Below are 22192 nucleotides of genomic sequence, written 5' to 3'. Positions count from 1 at the left end.
GAGAGAGAGAGAGAGAGAGTAAAAGACACACTGGGGCAAAGTGACACTTAAAAAGAACAGGTGAGAGAACACCTATTGTCCCTGAGAGCTGGTAACACATTCAGTAGCTGGTTAATGTACACAAAAGCAGGAAAACATGAGCAACGTACAATAAATATGACGATAAATGGTTGCTATTCTTACATATTCCACATACTCCAAAAAAAAAACAGCAGATAGAGATGACTTTGGCCCCTTTTGGCAGGTCATTTGCATTGTGTGCCCATCCCGTTTGTTACTGAGGTGAACATAAAAGTACTTGTAGTCTTCCACCATCTTGATGTCCAGTCTCTGGATGTTCACTGCTGTATTTTGTGGGTGATTTCCTGCAGAGATCTTATCACCAGCTCCTTTTGTCTTGCTGGTGTTTAGGTAGAGATGGCTCAACTCACACCACTCCTTGTACTTATTGTTCATTCCCCTCTGATGCGTGTCCCGCGATGGCTGTGTCATCTGAGAACGTCTGGAGTTGAAAACCAACCGTGCTGTGTGTGAGTGAAGACCGATTGTGCACATCGTCCTCTGTTTACCACCTAATCTGACACACAGCCGCCGAGCCTCACATGCAGTTCCCACAACTACAGTTTCTACATTTTTGTTTAGCAGACACTTTAATCCAAAGCGACGTACATCTGAGAGTAGATACAACACAAGCAAGGATCTAGTCAGGAGAAAACAACATGGATAAGTTCCATAAGACAAATTCAAGTATGATGATAGGATAGGACGTCTGCACAGCCTACGGGCTGTGCAGACGTCATAGGATTTTTTTTTTGCAGTCTGTCAAGTCCAAAGGTGTTCAATGATAATGTGGTCTCTTGGTGAGGTAGTCGCTGGTCCAGGTGACAGTCCACTCCTGCTCTCTCCAGCTTCCCCCTGAGCAGCGATGGTTGGATTCTGATAAATGCACTGGAAAAGTTAAAAAAAAAAAAACAGGACTCTTACAGTACTTCCTGTGCTATCCAGGTTTGAAAGTGATCATCATCAATAATTATAATTGCAAATTGCAGTATGTCCATGTATGAGCTCACCAGGTGTCACAGGCAGTTCAGTACAATCCTCACTAAGGTGTTCGTGAGGTGCGAAGTCAAGGCGACAGGTCTGAAGTGGTTGGATCCTCCTGGGGTGTGCAGTCCCTGGAACTGGAACCACACTGGAGGTTTTCCACGGGGCCGGGACTCTCTCCACGCTGAGGCTCAGATTGAAGATGTGCAGAAACACCTCACAGCGTTGATCTGCACTCCTGTGACCTTCCTCACCTTGATCTTCTTCAGCTCTCTCGTCACCTGGTCAGCTGTGTGGTGTGGTGATGTGTGGAGGGCGCAGGGTTGGTGGAGGAGGAAGTGAAACCTGAATCATATCTGTTGGAAAACAGGCTCAGATTGTTTGTTCATTTCTTGTTTCAGATTTCAGCCTCCTTCCCCCACCACCTGAGATGCTTTTCAGACTTCTTAACACCTCTCATTGTCTCGTGTCAGGTGATGTTCTGGTTTCTTCCTGCAGCTGTCCTTGCCACTGGTCCAGACATTAAGCCTGTAAATAAAGACAAGGGAAACAGTGCAGAATGTTAACTGGTAGCACAAGAGTTGAGCATTTTGTGTCAAATGACAGCCAGCTTTAAGGAGATTACTCCTGCTAAAATCATGGACGTCAAGGTGTAAAATCCACTTACTGTCATCTTGGATTTTACACCTTACTGAGTTATTTAGCACGCAGCTAGGGAACCGTGAACACTGTCCAAAGACAGATATGGTGGAGATTTGACATAATTTGTCATGGATTCTGTCTAATGTGCAGGCTTTCGGAGAGCATAAATCAAATATAGCCACTGTGTGAATGCATTTTAATATCTGCTAATGTTGTACATGTTACGCACCAGTAGAAGGGAAAAAGGAAGACACACTCATTTCTACTTTTAATGCAGCATGACAGCATGTAGCACTGCTGAAAATTTACTGGGAGGCTGCTTAAACGAATTCCAGAAAACATTCCAGTATGACCTTTCTATACCATCGTACTACTTTCAGAAGAAAACATATCAAAATGTAATTCTTTGTACCACACACTTTTGACCAGAATATCTAATGTTTCTACAGAACACTAAATCATTCATATCAAATGTACACCATCTACAAGAATATAACTTGTTTTTCATGTTCGCAAAAGTATTGTCTGGTTACAAAAACACTGATAATAATGTAAAAATATACAATGTAATAATATACTTACTGCAAAAGTCCATTGACTTCCATCCAATCTGTTTTCTACTGTATTGTCAACCTCCATTAAGTGGCTTAAATTAGAGTATAATCCTTTATTTTCATTGCACAGTGTGCAAATAAATGAATCAGCAATTCCGTCAATTCTGTGAATTCACACAATTTTTAAAAGTGCACAAAAATGTGCAAATATAAAATATAGCATCTAGTAACAAAAAGTAGTATGTGTAGATTTACCTATGAAAACAGTGGGATTGCTTGTTCTTTCAGATATAACTTCTTTGGCATGTAAGGAACTGTAAAAAACTGTAGTGCAACTCATATTACACTTCTGATTATTGAGCATTGCTGGACACGTACAAAGAAACTGTAGCTTAAGTAGGGCAGGCGCAGCTGGATGTAAACATATGTTAACGTGCAGTGTTCAGTAAATAAACACAAGGTGATTAGGGCAGTGTTTAAGTTGCTAGGAAGCACTCGGGTCCAGACACTTAGTATGAGTGTTATGGCTCGTGGGTGGAAGCTGTTTTTCAATCTGTTTGTGATCTGATGGACCTGAAGCATCTACCAGTGGGTCGTGGGTCAAACAGATGGTCTCCAGGATGGGATTGGACCTTAAGAATGTGTTCTGTTCTACTGAGGCAGCGAGAGCTAAATAGGTCCCCCAAAAAAGGGAGTGAGCAGCCGATGATTCTCAGGGTGGCATTGATGATCCTCTGGAGGGTTCTCCTGTCTGCTGCTGAGCAGCTGGCAAACCACATAATGATACAATGCGCCAGCATGCTCCTGAGAGAGCAGCGGTAAAAGGACACCCACAGCTTCATCTGCAGGTTGCTATTTTTCTGAGGATGCTCAGGAAGTGGTGTCACTGTTGTAACTTCTTTACTACTGCGTTGGTGTTAGTCGTTCAGGAGATACAGTGCATTTATCAATGTGTGTACACAGGAAGCTGAGGGCAGGGACCCTTTCCACACAGTCCCAGTTGATGGTTAGTGGATCAGGGTCTGCTTGCTTGCTTCGAAAGTCTATGATGAGTTCTTCTGTTTTTGCGGAGTTCAGGACCAGGCTTTTCACTCAACACCACTGTTACGGCCTCAGATGTCTGTGTGCCGCCTGGTTTCTGGGTGGTTTTCTGTTGGGCCTTTGTATGTCGGAGATTGTTTGTGTGGGTTCAGCTGTGGCTGGTTACGGAGTCTCTCCGGAACCGCAGCTGCTGACTCCGGAGTTGACGACCTGCACTGCAGCCCTGTTCTCCCCGCCTCCCAACTTTCCTGATTGGGCCTCCCTCCAGCTCCCCTCCACCGTCAACCAACCGGACACAGCCATCACCACACCTGTTGCCTATATATCTGCAACCATGCTGTTAGTCTGGGCGGCTGGTGTCTGTGACCAGTCCTCTCTGTGTGTGATAATTTGTTAGTATTTTTATGTGTTTCCGTCAGTAGGTACGTGTGGTTGGGTTGGTGTGTACCACAAACACTCTTGGTGAGTTCTACAGACACTTTGGGCTTCTGCTGGTTGCTGCTACTTTGGTGTGGAACCTGGGGCTCCAGGTAGCAGACCGCCAATTTAGTGAATAAGCTCTTCACTAAATTGGCTACTAATAAGCTACTGTTAGTGTATATATAAAGGGCCTGTATGCCAGCTTTGAAGTTAGGTTTAGGTGAAGGTCAGGATAAGGGTGGATACTTTCTAGGTTTCAGATAGGCTCACACTCACAGTTTAAGGTCAGTATAAGGGTTAGGATAAGTGTTCAAGAAGTGGCAATACTTGTTTCCAGCAAACATTCATTGTTTGTGAGGTTCTTTGTTCTTTTAATGGGGTTTATCTACCATAAGAAAAAAATATAACATCAAAAATAAGAGAATTATTCACATAAATACTGATTCAAAATTCCACAAGCAGCTATCTCTCTGTCACTCCCCATTACCTACTGTAGTGAAACAGACTCCATCTATTTTGTTCTTCTCCACTTGTGCGTGTGCACACACTCACACACACACACACACACACACACCCTTGTCCTTCTCCCCCGTCAGTCAGACAGCGCCGGCAACTCAGGCACATTACAGTATTGAACTGAGTTATTGGTGTTTAATGATGTGGAATGAAGAAATGGAAAATTTGACTTCATAAGGAAGCTTTACAGAGCTGGATGAGTGAGAGGCAGAGGGAGGGAGAGAGAGCGAGCGAAGAGGAACAAATAAGCGGGAGGAGAGGAGCAGTAATGTACAAGTCGTGCTGCTTCTAAATGATAAATATATTCACAGATGTCTTTTGAAATTTCAGCTAACGCCAGCTCATTTATGTGTGACAGCTTGTGGAGTTACATTTTCAAATGTAAATCTCAATATTTAATGCATGTTTTCCATCATTTAGAAGTTTAGCTTTATTTTTTATTATTAATAATGAAATATGTTCCAAAGTAATGAACAAGCTAATAATACACTGTTCAGTGCGTCATATCTTTTTACAGTAGCCTCAGTAATCTGTATTGTATGCTGAGTTAAATATGTCAACGCAGAAATAATTTATTGAATATTTTAACATTCCAATTTTAACACCCTTTTTGAAACATTTACATAATCCTCGGTCTCTCGCTGCATGCTGTTAACTAATGCTTTTCTCTCTGAACTGTTTGCAGGGTCACACACTGTATATGTGATGCTTGAAAAGTGAGCTTTACTGAGCGCTTGGTGGTAATGGGGAGACAGCAGTGAGCTCCCATGGAGGAGCTGGAAGTCTTCCCAGCTCCTCAGAATCGAGCAAGCTCTCCATCCACAGAAAACTGTCAGATCTTTTTTCCTCTCATCCCCGTGGTTCTCTTTGATATGTACCAGCACACACTAGGCGGTAAACATGAGTGCAATGCAAACAGCTTGCTGAAATTCCAACGGAGTAACTCGCACTGCCATTTGGAGGCACCACATGTAATGTTGCCTTTAAAGATGACCCACATAGAGTCTGGTGAGGGAAACTCTTTGATCTCTGTCCTCTTCTCAGGCTACAGTTGGGCTCATTCGGAACCTGGCGCTCTGCCCGTCCAATCAGGCACCGCTAAGAGAAGCAGGTGCTATTCCTCGATTGGTCAACCTGCTTCTGAAGGCTCACCAGGACACGCAGAGACACGCATCTTCTGCACAGCAAACATATCAGGTATGGAACACACACACACACACACACACACACACACACACACAAAGACACACACACGCCTTTATGTTGTGTTTCTTTACATCACAGGACATGTCATTCCTCCATCTTCATGTGCAGGAAGAAGCAGCTTTTTGTTGTTATGCTGAATATTGAAGCTGGTACAAATAGAACCCACTAGTTTATTCGCATTTTGTGTCTCTGTTGGTGTTGCACATAGTTTTGTAAATTATAACCGTTAAGCTTACAGCACTTATGCAAACATTACACTGGCCTTGATCCTAATGTGTCCCTTTAATAACGCTTGACTTCAACCCTCTGAACCCCAAACAGATTCTGGGTGCTTTTATTTGCTTTGTCATATTTTTGCGCACTGTGGGCTCATTTTTCACTCTAATAAAAAGCCCTGCACCTCTATGGAAACAGCACAACTATGACTAGAAGTAGAAACAACTCAAAAATCGATTTTGTGCATTTATAATGCCATTAATCATAAAGACGAAGAAACTAATTTTAAATTGCTTCGATTATTTATTTTAGAAAAAATTGAGGAAAACGTGGAATTAACATGTACATTTTTCCTTTTTTCCAAGTGCCCCCATGTGTTAATATCGAAAAATATGCTGATTCTTTCTCTCTACCTATCTATCTATCTATCTATGGAAAAACTCCTTAAAAACCACTTAACAAGGAAAAATTCAGCAAACCTTGGGAAAATGCTGATGTATGTACAGGATAGAGCATCATAGCACACAATCAGGATAATCAAAATTACAGCCAGACTGTAAACTTATCTGAACAGTAGATCTGGGAGGGCAGATCTTTGTATCTCTATCAGGTTTGCATATGGAACAATTCACAATCAAGTTGTCTTAAATTGCTTCTTTAAACTCGATAAAATCCCACCTGACCAGATTTAATCATGAACATAATGGATGCAACCCAATTTCATCTGTGGGAAAGTTTAATTTAGAGTAAATACTGTAATGACTTAGCAACAGGCGCAACGTCGAGATGGACACTGATGAAGACGTAATAGCAAACACTTTCTCCAGGTATTCTTGCATTTGGTCACTTTTTTGCACTGTGGTCAAGTGGCCTTTTTGGGTTTTTTTTTTAAGTGCACTGATCTAATCTGCTGCAAATATAACTTGACAAACAAACAAAAAATTGCAAACAGTAAAAAGAAGAATTTTAAACAAGCAGTAACAAATCAGCAGAGGAAAACAGAACATACGCTAATTACAATTAGCGTTGCCAGTCATGGGTCCAACTATTTTCTGCCCACAGCCTTGTCAGATCATCTCCAGCACAATATTACCAGTATTGCCGTCCGTTTCAAACATTTATATGCTATTTTTTAGTGTTATTTAACCATCTAGCAATCATAAATCAGATTCATATTTAACAGGGTGAACTCGTGTTAGTGGTTTATGTCTTTATTTGAACCATTCTCCGCCTCAGCATTTCTCAATGTCTGCTACCAGGATGGTGTCCGGATGGAGGAAATAGTAGAGGGCTGCACAGGAGCGCTTCACATTCTGGCCAGAGACCCAATAAACAGAGGAGAGATTGCCAGCATGCAGACCATACCACTGTTCGTACAGGTACGCTCATGCACGTGGCATGAAGATATCAGGCTGCCCAAACCACAGGAGCTGCTGACATGTTGCTTTTATGAAACTATGCTCACACACATGCACGCATTTTTCTACCTGCCACATCCTCAGCTGTTTGCACTGCTTTCAGGAAAATATCTTGATGGATGGATGGATGGAGGATAAAATAAGAAAAGAATTCCACTTCTTTCTTCAACATATTTTGCCTGATCCCATTAGGGAAAGGATACGACACATAACCAAATAATGGTTTCCACGTCTGTGTGCACTGGCCAGTAAGTAGGCTGCCACCACGGCTCTGTTTGTGCTTCAGTAGAACTGCACCAGTCTGCTACTCGCCTGGCTGCATTTCTCCTTATATCGAACGCAGAAAAACGCACGAGCTGCTCACCGATTGGACTGTAGCACCAGATCGGTGATTATTCCTGAAATGTGCCGTGCGCAGTGCGTGATCATAACATAGTGCCACCACTGGCTGCTGAGGGAAAACTAGGGCAGCAGCAAAACAGCCATTGGACGCCGTTTGTACCAGAGTGATCAAAGGATAGCTTTATTGAAAGACAGGTATTTAACGAAGCAAAGTGAGGAGCTGAGGGCAGAGATTGCTACTGCACTGCTGGATACAAAAGAGGTTATTGCCATCGAAGGGGAGAAAGAGGGCTCTAGAAATTCTGGGGAAATAAGGACTTGTTACTGTGCATGGGCTCAGTCGATGAAAACATGTGCAAACAAAGCTTCTCTTAGGTCCAGCAGTGATGACTTAAATTAAAACTCTTTTAATGATGAATTACAGTCATCAACAAGTCAAGTAGCGACTGCGTATGTAATGGCAGTTTTTGAGTTCCTGGGTGCTTTTATTTGCTTTGTCACATTTTTACTCACTGTGGGCTCATTTTTTACTCTAATAAAAAGTCCTGCACCTCTATGGAAACAGCACAACCATGACTAGAAGTAGAAACAAGCCAGAAATCAATTTTGTGCATTATAGCACAGTTAAAATGCCGTAAATCATTAAAGACCATGTATATAATGGCAGTTTTGAGTTTCTCGTGGCTCCTATAACCATTTCTATGGTGGAAAAATTGAAACACATGCATCTTTGTCAGAAAAAAACAGTCATACATTTTGGTTCTTTCATTGATTTATTACAGGACTTCTAAAATATGACGATCTGCTGGGTCAAAAATGCACATATAGCAATTTGAATGATCAGTTTAGTCATGTGGACAGTTGTGTTAATCAAATTGTATTAGTGGCATGACCTCTTAACTTCTTGTGAGTGATTACAATTGACTACAGCTGCAGACTTCTGTAAGCCAATTTAAATAGGGCCCATTTGGGACACTTATTAGGCTCGGCCACAACAATTACAGTGGGAAAGTCTGACAAGATGAGTACAAATCTGAAGAAGCAATTCCTTAAGTCATTTGGCGCCATCTCAAAGACGTTTCAGATCCCAAAATCAAAACTGCAAACGATTTTTTGAAAGCATAGTGCAGAGCTGTGTCACTGCCACGATCAGGATGAAAACACAAGACAACTGGCGAGGATGGTCAAGAGTCAACTAAGAATCACCGAAAAGCAAAGGTGTGTATTACATTGCCATGTGCTGATAGAAGACCTTCATCTACAAGCTGCACTTTAAACCTCAACTGAAGTTTGCTGGTGATCACATGGACAAAGAAAAAGCTTTCTGGAGGAAAGTTCTGTGTTCAGATGAAACACAGATTGATTTATTTAACCGCAATGACCGGAAATACAGGTTCTGAGGAGAGAAGTTGACGTCTTTAACTGCAACAACACCATACCTATTGTCATGCATAATGGTGTGAGTATTCTGCTATGGGGCTGTTTTGATGCTTGTTTTGTCAATCTGGTCCTTTGTAAAAAGTAAATGGACTAATGACAAAGAAGGACTACTTACACATTGTTGAGAGAAACATACAATCATTAACCAGAAGTCTTCGATGCAGTTGGTTGTTCCAATAAGACAATGACTCCAAACACACATCAAAGATGGAAGAGAAATGACTAGAAATGAGGTTGTTGATTGGTCTCACATCAAGAACCTGTGGGCTGTGATGAAGAAACAAGTCTGTGACAAATTTAACCAATTTTGTAAAAAGAAGCGGTCGAAAATACAACCAGAAGCTTGTACTGCCAACCAAAGGCACTTAGTTGTTTAGCTAGCTACCTAGCTAGCTGTTTCAATGATTCCATCATAGAAAAGTCTGACTTACAGGAGTCACTGGAACATGGTATGCATGGTCTTTAAAAGTGTACCGAAGCTTTTGTTCACAACAGTGGTAATAAGAAAAAAAAAGAACAAGTCTCTCTGCATAAGAAAGAGGTTAATAAGTGTGTGTGTGTGTGTGTGTTCTTGTACTTGCTACATTGTGAGAACCATTTTCTGCATTTAACTATCAAAGTGAGGACATTTTTACAAAGTGAGGACATTTTGGCCGGTCCTCACTTTGAAACAGCCATGTTTGAGGGTGAAGACTTGTTTTTAGAGAACAGGTATGAATTGAGGTTTGGTTAGGGTTAGGGTAAGGATTAGGGTTAGGCGATCAGTTGTGACGGTTAAGGTTAGGGTAAGGCTCTAGGAAATGCATTACGCCTATGGATGTCCTCACTAAGATAGAAGTACAAACGTGTGTGTGTGTGTGTGTGTGTGTGTGTGTGTGTGTGTGTGTGTGTGTGTGTGTGTGTGTGTGTGTGTGTGTGTGTGTGTGTGTGTGTGTGTGTGTGTCCAGCTGTTGTACTCGTATGTGGAGAACGTGAAGCGGGTGTCTGCAGGTGTCCTGTGCGAGCTGGCCCTGGACAAACAGTCTGCAGAGCTCATCGATGCAGAGGGAGCATCAGCGCCACTCATGGAGCTGCTGCACTCCAACAATGAAGGAATCGGTATGTCACATGTCAACTAACAGAAAACTTTTACCACGCATTAAAAAAAAGTTGAAATGTGACCCGAATTCATACAACAATCACAAACTAAACTGCTAAACTATGGACCTGAACTATGATTGATGCGTTACTGCATGTTTTTTTTAAACCATTTTAAATCTGAGCCTCTTTGGCTGGTGGTGAAACTGTCAAAGTGAGGGGAGCCGGCTGGTGAATCAGGACTGCCATCTGCTGGGAGTCACAATTAGCAAAAATGGAATATCTGTCTCACATAAGGCCTGAACACATTCTACAGGGAGATCATTTTTTTTGTTGAATAATTAACATGAAAAGTCATTTTTAGCTTTTACAGGGTGCTTGGAACTATCGGGCTGTCATTAGATCATGAAAGGATGATTAGGAAACAATTGATCATTTTGACCGACAGATCATAATCATGCTAGTGGCAAAGTTCATTTGTGACACTGGGAGTAGAATTTTGACAAGTTGGACATTTTACAGTGAGGAATTTTAAATAAATAATTAAATACATTATTCAGAGATTATTTTGACTAAACCTTCAGCCGAGGAGTGTTTGGGCCTCTTTATTTCAAGTGAAAGAAAACTGAGTCTTTAGCATGTTACTGTCTATGTTAGTTTACTTGCATGTACACCCCTTGCCAAAAGTTTTGAGACACTTTCTTATTCAAATAAATTAGAACATGTCTCAAAACTTTTGACAGGGGGTGTAAATATAATCCATATGTAACACATCATGCAAATTACCATTTTTACCTGTTGCTGCAGAAGTACCGCCACCCATATCAATGTCAGTGCAGTGCAGTGAATGGATTGTCATTGTCAGTTGATAGTACTGTCCTATTTTACACCAATAACACCTCACATATGCAGCATTCTGTTAGTAGGTGGTCTCTCCTTTAGCACATTCCACCTATAATACCTCTAGGACAGTAAATGTGGATTAATCTGCTAATTGCACGGGTCCCTTGTTAAAAACAACAGTTTTTTAAGAAAGTTCTGAGTCTTTGTTAAAAAAAAAAAAACCTTATTAAATGGCTTGCTATGGTGTTTATCATTAGTCTTTTTGAGAGTCTAAATAGTACTTGGGGGGGGGGGGGGGGGGGGGGCATCATTATGCTGCTTGTGGGTTTCCTGAGACTAAGACTTGTTTTTCTTTGGCCAATTAGACTTCGGTGTCAACACTGAGTAAACTTTTCATTTGTGCAAGCACAAAATCTCACAAATATGATTGGTGATGATTAGTTCATCACCTGATAATTCCTCTGTGGTCACCTGATTGTGAATTCTAGAAAAACTAGAACTGCAGAGAGAGAGAGAAAATTAGCGCCTGGCTTTTTCACGTGGCCCTCTTTCTAAGTGACCGATGTTGCCCTCTCCCTGCAGCCACCTACGCTGCAGCAGTGCTGTTTCGAATATCGGAGGACAAGAGTTCAGACTACAGGAAGAGAGTGTCAGTGGAGCTCACACACTCGCTCTTTAAACATGACCCTGCTGCCTGGGAAATGGTAAGAACCCGTTGTGTGACTGCAGAAGTGTTGGCAAACAAATTTAACGTCAGCACACCCTATACAGTCAAGCAAACTTTGGCTTACTTTTAAATGTAACTCAAAGCCGAGAAATTATTTTTTTCCCACAATGATTCCTCTTGTACGTCATCTTCTTATCTTTTGGGAAACACCTGTGTCATTTCCAATCAAAAACAAACTTGCTGGTTGAATAAAAGTAACTTTAAGTAAAAATTTGCTAGGGGTATGAATAATTTCGTGTCCGTAAGTACAAATTAAAGATGTTAATCTATCTTGGCTAGCTTATCATCTGTGAATAAATGTCCAACCTGCCATTTATTCGCAAAACCTTTGAAAAGCCAGCCCAGTTGACTGACGGCATCAAAAATATGCTTTATTAGTGTTCCGGACAGCTTAGCTTGACCCTGGTAATGCTGTGTAGAAAATTGACGATGATCTCACAGTGAAATGAACAGAAAATACCTTTCTATTGTTGTTTTTGTGAAACTCATCCTTGTGTCTCTCAACAATGTCAATCACAACATTCACAAAGACTAGAAAAACTTGTAGGGGTGCCTCAGATGCATAGACTGTATATATAGTGGACGTAGCATCTGGCTCCAAAATTGAAGCCCACCCAGAAGTGTCAAAAACTTGCAATATCACACCGTCCGCTAGGGTTGGCTCCCAAAAGCTTTTGCTCCATAGACCCCAATTCATTTTTGGAAAAAATAAAATTTGATAGACTGATTTTCTACAGCTCAGGATTTTTTTCCCGTTAGTTTTCATGGTCAAAATGAGAGATCAGGTGGCCGATCGTAAAATAAATCAATACTGAATTTTAAATAAATCGTTAAAGTTGGCGGAGCAAGGGGGCGTGGCTATACTTGATGGACAGCAACAGAAGCCTCTGCGGTAAAATGTGGGCGGGATAAGAGAGTCCTCAGCCAATCCTGCCCTTAGTTGCTCTCCGGTCCAGCTTGTTTGATGACGCTTTTTACGTCACTGGCTCCAAAAAATCCAAAACGGCGACCAGGAAGTAGCAAAATTCGGGCTTCATTTTCTCGGCGTTGAAACCAACGGGTGACGTCACGGTTAGATTAAGCCTGCTCAGATGTCAATCTATTTGTTTCATTTCAAAACTTACCATCAGAGAGGAGGCGTCCCACTTAGCCCTCCACAAAGTTCTGTCCTTTGTCCACTGCTGTTCAGCGTTTATATGTTACCACTGAGGGTTATCATCATAAGTGCAGAACTGATGTGTATAACTATGAAGATGATTCCTAACTGCAAATAACTTTATCCTATAGTCAAAAGTTCACTATATTGCTGTGTATTTCTGGCACTCAAGTCATGGACGATATTTATTTTCTCTATAGCAGAATTAAGACTAAACAAGCCCACTAAAAAAAAGTGTGCCTACAGTTTAGGCGACATTTAATCTATTTTTGTTTATCTTTGTCTGTTTCGGTGCAGGCCCACACTGCAGTTCCTTTGGAGCCTACATACCTAGCTGATGGTGAGTACTTTGATTTACAGGAAAATGCTTCTAATGCAACCACAAACACATACACACGTGGACAAAATTGTTGGTACCCCTCAGTTAAAGAAGGAAAAACCCACAATTCTCACTGAAATCACTTGAAACTCACAAAAGTAACAATAAATAAAAATGTATTGAAAATTAAATAATCAAAATCAGCCATCACTTTTGAATTGTTGATTAACATAATTATTTAAAAAAAACAAACTAATGAAATAGGGCTGGACAAAAATGATGGTACCCATAACTTAATATTTTGTTGCACAACCTTTTGAGGCAATCACTGCAATTAAACGATTTCTGTATTTGTCAATGAGCGTTCTGCAGCTGTCAACAGGTATTTTGGCCCACTCCTCATGAGCAAACAGCTCCAGTTGTCTCAGGTTTGATGGGTGTCTTCTCCAAATGGCATGTTTCAGCTCCTTCCACATATGTTCAATGGGATTCAGATCTGGGCTCATAGAAGGCCACTTTAGAATAGTCCAACGCTTTTCTCTCAGCCATTCTTGGGTGTTTTTGGCTGTGTGTTTTGGATCGTTGTCCTGTTGGAAGACCCATGACCTGCGACTGAGACCAAGCTTTCTGACACTAGGCAGCACATTTCTCTCCAGAATGCCTTGATAGTCTTCAGATTTCATCGTACCTTGCACACTTTCAAGACACCCTGTGCCAGATGCAGCAAAGCAGCCCCAAAACATTACTGAGCCTCCTCCATGTTTCACCGTAGGGACAGTGTTCTTTTCTTCGTATGCTTGGTTTTTGAGTCTATGAACACAGAGTTGATGTGTCTTACCAAAAAGCTCCAGTTTGGTCTCATCTGTCCAAAGGACATTCTCCCAGAAGCTTTGTGGCTTGTCAACATGCATTTTTGCAAATTCCAGTCTGGCTTTTTTATGAGTTTTTTTCAGCAGTGGTGTCCTCCTTGGTCGTCTCCCATGAAGTCCACTTTGGCTCAAACAACGACGAATGGTGCGATCTGACACTGATGTACCTTGGCCTTGGAGTTCACCTTTAATTTCTTTGGAGGTTGCTCTGGGCTCTTTGGATACAATTCCAACGATCCGTCTCTTCAATTTGTCATCAATTTTCCTCTTGCGGCCACGTCCAGGGAGGTTGACTACTGTCCCGTGGGTCTTGAACTTCTGAATAATATGAGCCACTGTTGTCACGGGAACTTCAAGCTGTTTAGAGATGGTCTTATAGCCTTTACCTTTAAGATGTTTGTCTATAATTTTTTTTTCGGATGTCCTGGGACAATTCTCTCCTTCGCTTTCTGTTGTCCATGTTCAGTGTGGTACACACCTTTTCACTAAACAGCAGGGTGACTACTTGTCTCCCTTTAAATAGGCAGACTGACTGATTATGAGTTTGGAAACACCTGTGATGTCAATTAAATGACACACCTGAGTTAATCATGTCACTCTGGTCAAATAGTTTTCAATCTTTTATAGAGGTACCATCATTTTTGTCCAGGCCTGTTTCATTAGTTTGTTTTTTTAAATAATTATGTTAATCAACAATTCAAAAGTAATGGCTGTTTTTTATTATTTAATTTTCAATAATTTTTTATTTATTGTTACTTTTGTGAGTTTCAAGTGATTTCAGTGAGAATTGTGGGTTTTTCCTTCTTTAACTGAGGGGTACCAACAATTTTGTCCACGTGTGTAAGTAGATCACCCACAACATTAAAACTACCCACTTAACCTTCCTCATGCTGCTCGTCCTTTGAGCTCTTGTGTGTCCTCCTGCCTCCTGAGTGACCCCTTGTGATCGGAGTTTACTTCCTTTCTCTAACAAGGCAGCAGGGAGTGAGAAAGAAACGGTGTCCCATGCTCCCTTGTATAATCTTTCAGAATCTGACAGTGTACTCTGTCTATGAGAATCCGTTTTGCTCCATGTTATTATGACAAAGTGGGCAAATGAGAATGTAATCCTGTTCACAGAGAGTATGTTAATTGTGTGTCATGCAAACTCAATAAGCCTTGAATGCATTCACGCCTGTACTTGGAGCTGTCCACTTGTGATTGGATCATCCAAGACACATTTAAACAGAGCCAGAAAGCTCACATTAGTATTCATTTACCTTCTCAACAATAGGACAAAGACTGCTCTCCTCTGCAGCTGAGCTCCCTGCTGTTGACGGAATAGATTTGGGCTGTAAAACGGCAGTGTCATATGAGAGTTGTGTGAGTGTAGAATGGAGAGAGAAGCTAACAATCAAGAGAAGCATTAAAAAACAATTCCAATAACATTTAGCAAAAGTCTATTTTAAGTTCAAAGTACAAGATCTCCCAGTAATGCTTTCTTGTCATATTGTCAGTTTTTTGTCAGCAGTGGCCACTCAACCTCAAATGAATCACATAAAACAATTTGTTCTAAGTCAAAACTGACTTTTTAAAAATTTAACTGAACCTGTCTGTGTCACACAGGCTTCAGCACAGCATCTAACTGTGGGTCATTCCTGTTTTTGAAGCACACAGAGCTCAATGCACAATTGTTGTAGGTAGTTAGTATGAGTGTAAAAATAGTTACACACTGAGTAGAATGCAAGCAGAAGGAAGCTGGAATAATTAAATAGCGGCGTGTCTGTTCTGTCCGACATGCATGAGATGTTCAACGAAAAAATACAAAACATGCACGATGTAAATGCAAAAACTTTGACTATGTGGTGGAAGGTATCTATGCTGAGTTGCACCAACAGAATTTCACATCAAATGGTTATTTACAACAGGCTATAAACCGCCTAATCTAGTAAAAGGAAGATTGGACAAAGTGAGAAGCAAAGAGAGAAGGACGATACCAAAGGAGCAGAGAGTAAGACTGAAAAAGGACAGTAGGGTTAAAGAAAGAGCAGAATAAAAGTGTAGAGGTGAAGTAGGAAAAAAATGGTTTAAACGTGGAGAAATGTTTTTTTCTCTCTTCCCTTTTTGTGCACTCATTCTTCTTCTTTCCTCTGTGTACATACTTAGTGCAAATCCCTCCATCTCACTTATTATTAACTAATTATTGCTTTAGTCTTCATCCCAAGTGTGTATCCATGTTTGTGTGTGTGTGTGATTTACTGATGCTATTTGAATCTCCACATGCTTAATCCACTGTTGTAATACTCATGCACTGTGTGTGTGTGTGTGTGTCAAGTCGTAATGGAGGTCAATTGAAGGTGCTGATTTCATAGTGCGGCAGTCGGAATCAGATTAACTCATTTATTTAGTGTCTGTTTCTCAGTTACACTTCCCACATTCAATTTCCATTCAACCTCTGCACTCTGATTCTCTGCCTTTTCTTATATTTGGAGCTGAAGTGCCCACAGAATGCGCATCATGAAATCACATTCAGAGTGTCAACAGAACAGCGAGTGTGTATGTCAGTGCCATTAATGTAAAGACTGTGTCTGTGCCAGGGAATCCATTCTCAGTGTCAATCTCACATTTTCTTTGAGCCATCTGAACAAGGATAGAAACGCATTGATGTCATTCAGCGCGACTTACACTTCTCGAGAAGATCAACGTGTCTGATGTTCATACAGAATTAACCTCTAAAAATATGCTTTGAAATGACAGCAACACACTTAAGAACTTTCCTCAGTCATCTTTATTATAAAAGTAATCTAGTTGTAATTGAATCAGTGTTTGGGTACTACTACTTTTAAGCAGTTCAGGACACTTTTGCAACCAAATGTGGGCTATATAAAAACTCATCATGTGTATATGTATGTCCAGCTGACATTTCTGTTTGTGTTGGGGTGACATAAATGAGCTAAACCATCTTAATTAGTGATCTGTAGGGAAATGTTATGATGTCATTACTCTGTACAGAGTCAGGCTAACCGTTTGATCCAGCTTCCAGTCTTAGCGCTAAGCTAGGCAACTATGTAGTTTGCATTCAGATACTCAAATTGGGAACAGAGAAAAACAACTTTAGGACAGTAAGACCCAATAAAAGTTTATGAAATGGTTTGTAGGATGATACCAGATGGTGTGTAATTGATCTGTCATCACACCGGCTAAGGACAGAATAAAATAATCACCTTCTTGGTGACTTCATCTTGGTGAATGTCTTGGTGTTGGCATGTTTTCATGTCTAAGGTTTGCAAAAAAAAAAAAAAAAAAAAAGAAAAGAAAAAATCACTCCTTTAATTTTCTCACAATTTTGGATTTTCACACTGAGCTGACAAAAAAGTCGAAATAAAGGCAACTCTTAACACAAAAACATAAGACATCTTCTTGAAAATTCAGAAGCCTGGATATGATTTAAATTACAGGAGGAGAAGCTAAGACGCAGAGGTAATTACTGCAGCAGTGGGAAGGTAGGTGGGGTTGACCCATATACTTGTTCCAGGATAATAATAATAAAAAAATAAAAAAACACTAAGGGAAGGTGAAGTTAATGCCTTCAGGCCAGAAACAGCTTCTCAAAATTCAGTAGGCAGCAGCTGAACTCTATAGCCTTAGGCTCTAGGAATGAGAGAACTTGGGAGAATTTTCCAAAACAGTGAATTTCTCTATCTCTATCACCAGGCCAGAAAGAGCTCTGAACTCTTGCCGAAATAGACATCTTTATTTCTGCCTAATCACTGCCTCTGGATTGGCTGATTGGGGTGGCAGATCCCTTTATTTTATATAAAAGGATGTGACAAAGCCTTAGGAGAACTTACAATTCTCAGCTTCCCTGGAAGGATCTCTGCCAGGGTGCTGGAAAAGAGAGTCTGTCTGTTAGTCCCTTTCAGACCTAGGATATGGGACATTGCTGGGTTCATAAAGGCATAAGACCGCACCCCAGACCTGTTCCTGGTGGACTCTGGACTCCACCAGGGCTCACAGATTTGTTCAGAATTTTCAGGCACAGCCAAGGGGTGGCAGGTGACTGGTCTGCTGGGCATGAGATTGCATCTTTGCCTTTTTCAGATTACGTGATCCTGTCAGCTTTATCGAGCAGTGACCTCAAGCTTGCACTGGTGCGATTTACAGCCAAGTTTAAAGTGCCTCCAAGTCTGAGGCCATGGTTTCTGGGCAGAAAAAAGTGGACTGCCAACTCCAAGTTGGGAATGAATTGTTGCATCAGGCGGATCAGCTGAAGTTGCTTCGGGTCTTGTTAAAAAGTTGGGAAAGGGCGAAGTACAAGATTGGTGATTTGTCTGCAGTGATGCACATACAGTGTATTGTTGTGACAAGAGACTGGAGCAGAAAGAAGCAGTCATTTTCCTGGTCAAATGACATTCCTTCCTTCCTCTACGGCCATTAGCTTTGAGTAGCGACAGAAGGAATATGATAAATGTTACAAGGTGGTAGAAATTGCATACAAGTTGGTGGATAGGAGCCAGTTGAGGTGGTTTAGAGATCTAACTTGGATGCCACCTGGATGCTTCTCAAGGCAAATGCTTCAGATTTGGCCAGAGGTGTAAAGATTATGTCATCTTTGTTGATTGGGAACAGTTTAGTATTCCCCTGAAAGAGCTCGGGGAGGTGGCAGATTTCTCTCTTGCACTATTTTTTGTATTCGCTGCTGTAACATCGAAAATTTCCCAATAAAGGTTTTGTCTGTCTGTCTCTCTGTCTGTCTGTCTGTCTGAGGGGGTTCTTGGCAGCTCTGTTTAGACTGCTTATATGTTTACATTATAATTGAACATTAAAATACATGCCACCAGTGTATCTTGAGTGATGTTTAGTGCAACTGTAAAAGCTCTTTCATTGATCATGTTTTCTGTGTATCTCAGAATTAGATGGTTCTTACCCTCCGTATGGCTACGCTGATCTGGCCCTGGACACCCTGCCGCTAGACCCTGACCTTCACGAGCAGTACATCCCCGACATGACCTATGACCCAAGACAGGCCTACCCTGAACCACTCTAACAGGTAAGCACACATGGAACATTTATCAGCCATACTCACAGAAACATGTTTTCCTGACGTCAGGGCCGGCCGCTGGCATAAACACTCTATGCTGTTGTTTATAGCCACATCCACTAGAGGGGGGCCACACCACAATAAGTGTGTAATTCGCATTTTGTCCCTGTCTTTATTTCAATAAAACATAAATCTGTTAATGCTGTTAATCATGTGCATGTGTGTTTTAACCCAATTACAAGCTGTGCACGTGATTTGGTAGTTGCCCTGTGCATGTTTTGGGGCCACAAAAAAAATCTTGCTTAGGGCCACCAAAGTCCTAGGGCCGGCCCTGCCTGACGTTTCCTACTTTTAGCATGGTTCCAACCTGACTTAGAAACCATGACAAAAGAGAGACAAGTAAAAGCCATGAAATCAAAAACAATGGGTGTGTGATTGGGTGAACAGTGTGATGCTATGTTGGATTGTACTAATCAAGCTTAAAAACTAAAGGTGGTCATTATAGGAACAGTCCTAAGTAGCGTTTTGACATGTCCACAAGATGTGGCAGCCAGGGGACCAAGCAAACTTTGTCCCTGAACAAATCAGTGAGTTGGCAGTCAAATTTACTGAATAAATTTACAGACTGCACGCAATCTATAAAATCATCCAGTGTTGGAAGGTAAAAAGAGTACGACTTAATGATAAAAATCACTTTTGTTGAACTGAGTTTCTACTTTGAAGCCTGTGTTTTTAATGAAGTGTTTCAAGTGATGTTTTTTTGATTGGTGATACGAGGAAATAATTTATGTGTCAATTTAGAAATAATTCAATTACTGAGCTACAAGCTACAATTAAGGGATTTTTAGGTTATATTGCACAGGGGTGTGTTCACTTCTCTTGTATACTGTGTGAGATCAGATGCCATAACGTTGATTTGAGATGAATTTTCCCACCCTAGCCTGGAAAATAAAGTTAATAGGTTCAAAAATGTCAAAAAATGTTGAACTATTCCTTACAGTTCTTTATTCCAATCTCTATATTTAGTTGATGACCAGGCTTTAGATTTTTTTTTCTATTTTTTTGTTTCAGGAAAAGAAAACGGAAACATCAAGAAGTGAACTGAACACAAGCAAATTGCAGGAAGACTGGATGAATGGATGGACCACGATTGGAGGTTTTGACCAGAAAAGGAATCAGCCCTTCCCAATCCAGGGAAAAAATCCCATTTGGCAATCAAGAACTATTAAAAGAGGTTGCTTATTAAAAGGAGGATTATTGTTCCTGTAAATGAAAAATGTAACTTTGTTATAATGTTTTACTGTGGGGTGAAAGTAGGAGTGTCTGACGTTTTGAGGCATTGTTACACGGGTAACTTTCTGAAGCAATCAAATTCGATGCAGTTGCCTTACACTGACAGTTGAGACATGTAAGAGAAGTGGGAGGGGCTTAACCAAACTCAGCTGATAATCCTCACCAATGGTTTCATCTGTGAAGATTTAGATCCAAGTCAAGGAATTTGAATTGGATGAAATGTTACGACGTCAGTGTTGAGATGTGGCGTTAGTGATGCAATGACTATCTGTTCATTGTTTTCGATTTCTGCCCATATGTATCTCATGGCAAACAGTCATATTAGTCGGTTCTGAAAAAGTTAAATTAAATTAGTTAAATATAACATTGCAGTTTACCGAAATTCATTGCTGACATCACAAAAACACTCACTATGAAAGCTCCTAGATCTTTGGTTAGAAAACATGTGACGTTAAACAGGAAAATAAGTTCTCCCTTCTTGACAACACTGCAAAACACCATTGCTCCAAATGCTACCCGTGTATCCCAGCCTTAAGCTGCTGTCTTATAGATGTCTCCTATGTGTATTTGAACAGTGCACATGTCCCCAGGGTGTCAATGTGTGGTCGTTGCATGGTAGTATATCGTGTACTCATTGAAATAGTCGTCACCTTTGCATACTGAGAAAAAAAAATGACATCTGGGTTTTACAAGCCATTTTGGATTACGCCAGCCATTTGGAAAACTTTAGTGCAGAGGTGGACTATGAACCCCATCATGTCCCAGCCTCACTTCCAACAAGTGGATTTTCTTTTCAAATGTCCACAGGAAATGGATTTACAATCCATCTGGTATCTTTAGCATCGGGATAAAAAAAAAAAAAACTCCACCTTTTTCCAGAGGTATCTAATATTTGCACCACAGTTCTCTGATCAGCTTGTACACACCTTTGTGGGTGCCACTGAGTACAGTGCAGCATAAATTTGCAACAGTACTTACATTGTGCATCAACATAATAAACTGCTTTTCTACTAAGGGTGTGCTGATAATTTCAATTTGAAATTTGTTAGTAACTGTATGTCAGTGTCAATGGAGGGGTGGGTTCTGCAAGCTCTAATACATTATTGCATACTGTCTACTGCTTATACCATGTATTAAAGATTTAGTCTGTTATTGGTGCGGAGTACCATTTCTACCTAACCATCGTATTATTGTACAATTCACATGGTCTACATTTAAGAGCAGCTGGCGTTGGAATGTGGACATCGTGGACAGTTCGAGCACAAATTGCTCCATGCTTCAGGGGCAACTGTGCTTGTATTTGCTGGGTTGCTGTTTTTGGTTGCAATACTCGGCTAGCAACAGCAACCACAGCCTGCAATGTTAAGAAAGCACAACTAAATTACTTAAATGAATCAGTTGCTGAGGCAATCTGTTGAAGTTAGACTGTTCCTAAATCTTGCTAAGTCATTAAATTTTGTTATTTTCAACTGTTTTGGTATGCGTTTATTCTGCTTGCATGGAAGACTGTCCGTTTTTATGACTGATTCCAGCAAAGTTCAGCAAAGAAATATAATTAAATAAATGTATTTTCAGTTTATGTGTGCATTTACTGTCATAGTTAAATGAAAACATTTGCTTAAAAGCAATAATAGACTGAAGGCTTTGTCTTTGCCAACTCAATACTGTGCCTTTTATTAAATACTTTGCGTTTAGTCTATGCAAGTCTTCGATGCCCTGAGTACACCTTTTCACTTTCTTTACTGTGATGTGGTTGGATTTTAATGTGGCATGCGACATGCATGTCACAGTGAAAAATGTATTAATAAAAGGTAAAATGTGTTTTTAAAGAAAGTTTTCATTTAATAATTAGACAGCAATGCACATGCACACATAAAATGAAAATACATATACCCCTGGTATACACTGAATTTCTTTTCCTTCCTTCCTTCCTTCCTTCCTTCCTTCCTTCCTTCCTTCCTTCCTTCCTTCCTTCCTTCCTTCCTTCCTTCCTTCCTTCCTTCCTTCCTTCCTTCCTTCCTTCCTTCCTTCCTTCCTTCCTTCCTTCCT

The 22192-nt window shown here is 40.7% G+C and overlaps 1 protein-coding gene across 4 annotated transcripts in view; it reads left to right on the top strand.

Annotated features, from left to right (window-relative positions):
• LOC110959866 (junction plakoglobin-like) overlaps positions 1 to 21612 on the top strand; it is a 123126-nt gene extending 101514 nt beyond the window's left edge. For all 4 annotated transcript variants that reach the window (XM_051941390.1, XM_051941392.1, XM_051941391.1 and 1 more), the window contains 7 exons: positions 5262 to 5414; positions 6899 to 7018; positions 9787 to 9937; positions 11342 to 11463; positions 12940 to 12982; positions 18720 to 18859; positions 19922 to 21612. In XM_051941390.1, the coding sequence (XP_051797350.1) occupies positions 5262 to 5414; positions 6899 to 7018; positions 9787 to 9937; positions 11342 to 11463; positions 12940 to 12982; positions 18720 to 18856 (726 nt within the window). In that variant the 3' untranslated portion in view covers positions 18857 to 18859; positions 19922 to 21612. The remainder of the gene's footprint in view (positions 1 to 5261; positions 5415 to 6898; positions 7019 to 9786; positions 9938 to 11341; positions 11464 to 12939; positions 12983 to 18719; positions 18860 to 19921) is intronic.
• The last annotated feature ends 580 nt before the right edge of the window (positions 21613 to 22192 follow it).

Source organism: Acanthochromis polyacanthus, chromosome 21 (assembly GCF_021347895.1).
Source record: "Acanthochromis polyacanthus isolate Apoly-LR-REF ecotype Palm Island chromosome 21, KAUST_Apoly_ChrSc, whole genome shotgun sequence".
NCBI classification, from domain to species: domain Eukaryota; kingdom Metazoa; phylum Chordata; class Actinopteri; family Pomacentridae; genus Acanthochromis; species Acanthochromis polyacanthus.
The sequence above is the reverse complement of the archived record's forward strand: the minus strand, read 5'-3'. Positions and strand labels throughout refer to the sequence as shown.